This window comes from Nicotiana tomentosiformis, chromosome 1 (genome assembly GCF_000390325.3).
Source record: "Nicotiana tomentosiformis chromosome 1, ASM39032v3, whole genome shotgun sequence".
Lineage (NCBI taxonomy): Eukaryota > Viridiplantae > Streptophyta > Magnoliopsida > Solanales > Solanaceae > Nicotiana > Nicotiana tomentosiformis.
In genome coordinates this window covers 34,918,246-34,922,946 of record NC_090812.1, presented here as the reverse complement: position 1 = coordinate 34,922,946, position 4,701 = coordinate 34,918,246, and the positions used below count along the sequence as shown (strand labels likewise).

Below are 4,701 nucleotides of genomic sequence, written 5' to 3'. Positions count from 1 at the left end.
TCTTCGAGAACGCGAAGGCAAAAACCCATGCCCACTATTTGTTTTCCCTTCGCGAACACGATGAACAACCCAGCTCCTCTTCGCGAACGCGAGAAACCCCCGCGAACGCGAAGGGAATATCTTGCCTACCTCAAATTCCCCTTCACAAATGCGAGGGCCCACTCGCGAACGCGAAGAAGGAAACCAGAAAAACACACCAGCAGTCTTCAGCCAACATGCCAAGTCCAAAAATGATCTGTTAACCTCCCGAAACTCACCCGAGGCCCCCGATACCTCAACCAAATATACCGTCAAGTCCTATAACATCATACGAACTTAGTCGAACCCTTAAATTACCTCAAACAATGCTAAAACTACGAACCATACCCCAATTCAAGCCTAATGAACTTTGAAATTTCAAGTTTTCACAAACGACACCGGAACCTATCAAATCAAGTCCGATTGACCTCAAATTTTGCACACAAGTCATAAATGACATAACAGACCTATTAAAATTTTCAGAATCAGATTTCGACCCCTATATCAAAAAGTCAACCCCCTAGTCAAACTTTCCAAAAATTCGACTTTCGCCATTTCAAGCCTAATTCCACTATGGACCTTCAAATAATTTTTCGGACACGCTCCTAAGTCTAAAATCACCATACAGAGCTATTGGAATCATCAGAATTCAAATCCGAGGTTGTTTACATATAAGTCAACATCCAGTTAACTTTTCCAACTTAAGTTTTCAATTATGAGACTAAGTGCCTCATTTCACTCCGAAATCCTTCCGGACCCGAACCAACTAACCCGGTAAGTCATAAAACAACTGTAAAAAATAACTTGAGCAGTAAATGGGAGAATGGGGTGATAATACTCAAAACGACCGGCCTGGTCATTACACAAAGATTAGGGTCGAGGATGATCAATTGAAGGCTCTTTCCGGGTCCGTTTATCCAAACAGGACCATCGACAGAGTTAAAAGGGATATTGACCAGGAACCACAGTCAAATAGAGATCGAATCAGCCATAAGGTAGAGATAAGAGAAACAACGGGCTTGGACGCAACCTCGTTCGAATTGATAGAAGAAATGATCGAGGACAGAGCTATCGAGGGCTCATGAGTAAGAGTGGTTTCGACATAAATGTCAAACCCAAAGAAGCACCACAACTATCGGAATACAATTTCAACGTTGATGCATCAGCTATTGTATCGGCCATTGGGCGCATCAATGACACCATGTGGCCCAGACCTCTACAGACTGATCCGACCCAGAGAAATCCTAGTCAAATGTGCAAATATCATGGCACCCATGGTCATAGAATAGAAGATTGCAGACAACTGAGGGAGAAGGTAGCCCATTTGTTCAACGAAGGGCATCTTCGAGAATTCTTAAGCGATCGGGCTAAAAACCACTTCAAGAACAGAGATTCAAACAGACAGAATGAGCAAGAAGATCCGCATCAAGTGATCCACATGATTGTTGGAGGGATCGATATTCCTCAGGGGGCCGTATTCAAACGCACCAAGGTGTCGATCACGAGGGAAAAATGGACTCGAGACTACGTACCAGAAGGGACATTGTCTTTCAATGATGAGGATGTAGAGGGGATCTTACAACCCCACAATGACGCACTGGTAATATCTGTCCTTATGAATAAAATTCAAGTTAAACGTATTTTGATTGATCCAGGTAGCTCAGCCAACATTATTCGATTGAGGGTCGTTAAACAGCTCGGCCTACAAGATCAAATTGTGTCCGCAACCCGAGTACTTAACAGCTTCAACATGGCAAGCAAAACCACCAAAGGTGAAATTACTTTGCCAGTGAACGTGGTCGGGACCATCCAAGAAACAAAGTTCCATGTGATCGAGGATGATATGAGGTACAACGACTTGCTCGGAAGGACTTGGATCCATAACATGAGGGCAATACCCTCGACCCTTCACCATGTTTTGAAGTTCCCGACATCGGAGGGAATCAAAATAGTGTACGGGGAACAACCCGCCGCCAAGGAGATGTTTGCAGTTGATGAAGTGATACCGGTATTGGCACTCTTATCAACGAAGGGATCGGATTCGAAGGGAAAGCAGGAGGCTAAATAGCAACCAAAGACACTGGCCTCGACCCAATTGTAGAAGAAAGGGATCAACGAGGATAACGACTACTGGATCCCTCGATCCTTCATAATTCCCGATGACTGCGACGCCACTAAATCAATGGTAGAAGAGCTGGAACAAGTCACACTGGCCAAGCATCAGCCCGAACGAAAGGTATACCTGGGCACGGGGCTATCCCCCAAGCTCAGGAAAAAACTTATTCATTTCCTTAAAGCTAACATGGATTGCTTTGCTTGGTCCCACCTTAATATTACATGGATCCCACAAGAAATTACCACTCACAAACTAAGCCTGGACCCTAAATTTCGCATGGTGAAGCAAAAAAAAAAAGCCCTAGTCCGAGGTCAAACATGCCTTCATCAAGGATGAGGTAACCAAACTTCTCAAAAAAGGATCCATTCGGGAAGTAAAGTATCCCGAATGGTTAGCAAACGTAGTGGTAGTCCCTAAGAAGGTAAACAAACTTAGAATATGTGTAGATTATAAAGACCTGAATAAAGAATGCCCCAAGGATTCTTTTTCTTTGCCTAATATCGATCGTGTGATCGATGCCACGACCGACCACGAGACTCTCAGTTTTCTCGATGCCTACTCCGGGTACAACCAGATACAGATGAACCTAGAGGATCAGGAAAAGAAATCGTTTATCACTAAGTACGACACCTACTGTTATAATGTAATGCCATTCGGTCTAAAACATGTTGGTGCAACTTATCAACGCCTAGTAAACCAAATGTTCGAAGAATAAATAGGAAAATCAATGGAAGTTTATATTGATGACATGTTAATTAAGTCCATGCGAGTAGAGGACCATTTAAAGCATTTGTAGGAGACTTTCGATATACTAAGGAAGTACAATATGAAGCTCAACCCGAAAAGTGTGCATTCGGGGTTGGCTTGGGCAAGTTTCTTGGTTTCATGGTGTCCAATCGGGGAATCGAGATCAATCCCGATAAAATCAAAGCTATCGAGGATATCACGGTAGTGGATAATGTAAAGGCCGTACAAAGGCTGACTGGGCAGATAGCCGCCCTAGGACGATTCATGTCGAGATCCTCAGATATGAGCCACCGATTCTTCTCACTGCTTAAGAAGAAGAGCAATTTTGCATGGACTCCGGAATGCCAACAAGCCTTGGAGGAACTAAAGCGGTATTTATCGAGCCCGCCGCTGCTTCACACCCCGAAAGTGGACGAACAACTTTACCTGTACTTGGCAGTCTCGGAGATAGCGGTAAGTGGAGTCCTAGTCTGAGAAGAACAAGGTATGCAATTCCCTGTCTATTATATTCGTCGGACCTTAGGTGAGGCCGAAACTAAATATCTACACTTAGAAAAATTAGCACTTGCTTTAATAAGCACCTCTAAGAAACTAAAACTATATTTCCAATGTCATCCAATATGTGTTGTAACAACTTATCCTCTTCGAAATATTTTGCACAAACCCGAGCTTTCGGGTCGATTAACAAAATGGACCGTAGAAATCAGTGGGTACGATATTGAGTATCGACCCCAAACTTCCATCAAGTCTCAAAGCTTGGCGGACTTCGTGGATGATTTTACGGCGACCCTCGTACCCGAGATTGAAAAAGAACTACTGATAAAATTTGGTACATCTTCGGGAGTCTGGACCCTCTTTACGGACGGTGATTCGAACGCGAAGGAGTCCGAATTAGGCATCGTAATAAAATCACCCACAAGTAATGTAGTTAGACAGTATATCAGAACTACAAAATTGACTAACAATGAGGCCGAGTATGAGGTCATGATTGCAGGTTTCGAACTAGCTAGAAGCTTGGGAGCGGAGGTCATAGAGGCTAAGTGTGATTCCCTCCTCATGGTAAACCAAGTTAATGGGACTTTTGAAGTCCGAGAATAATAAATACAGAGGTACTTGGATAAACTACAGGTGACTCTACATCGATTTAGGGAATGGAACTTACATGTACCTCGAGAACAAAACAACGAGGCCGACGCTCTTGCAGACTTAGGTTCATCGGTCGAAGATGACGAACTCAACTCGGGGATTGTCGTACAACTCATGAGATCGGTAATCGAAGAAGGTCACGCTAAGATAAAATCCACAAGTTTAACCTGGGATTGGAGAAACAAGTATATAGAGTACTTAAAGAATGGGAAGCTTCCATCAGATCCAAAGGAGTCGAGAGCTCTGCGCACAAAGGCAGCGCGATTCACTTTGTCTGAAGACGGAACGCTGTATAGAAGGACGTTTGATGGACCGTTGGCAATATGTTTGGGACCGGGAGATACCGACTACATCCTACGGGAAGTTCACGAGGGCACTTGTGGAAATCATTTCGGTGCCGAATCGTTGGTCCACAAAGTAATGAGTAGGGTACTATTGTTCCGATATGGGGAAGGATGCAAGGGAGTTCGTTCGAAAATGCGATAAATGCCAAAGGCATGCGCCCATGATTCATCAACCCGGGGAACTACTCCACTCGGTCCTGTCCCCATGGCCCTTCATGAAATGGAGAATGGATATCGTTGGCCCTCTCCCGTCGGCCCCAAGTAAAGTTCAGTTTATTTTGTTTATGACTGATTATTTCTCTATATGGGTTGAAGCACAGGCTTTCGAGA

At 44.0% G+C, this 4,701-nt stretch overlaps 1 protein-coding gene across 1 annotated transcript; it reads left to right on the top strand.

Annotated features, from left to right (window-relative positions):
- Nucleotides 1–1,099: 1,099 nt before the first annotated feature.
- LOC104120216 (uncharacterized) lies at nucleotides 1,100–2,086 on the top strand. The gene has a single exon (XM_070194075.1). The coding sequence runs from the start codon at nucleotides 1,100–1,102 to the stop codon at nucleotides 2,084–2,086; it is 987 nt and encodes a 328-aa protein (XP_070050176.1).
- Nucleotides 2,087–4,701: the final 2,615 nt, after the last annotated feature.

Excerpts from the sequence above, each read along its gene's own strand:
- LOC104120216 (XM_070194075.1), top strand. The coding sequence starts at position 1,100 with ATGAGTAAGAGTGGTTTCGACATAAATGTCAAACCCAAAGAAGCACCA.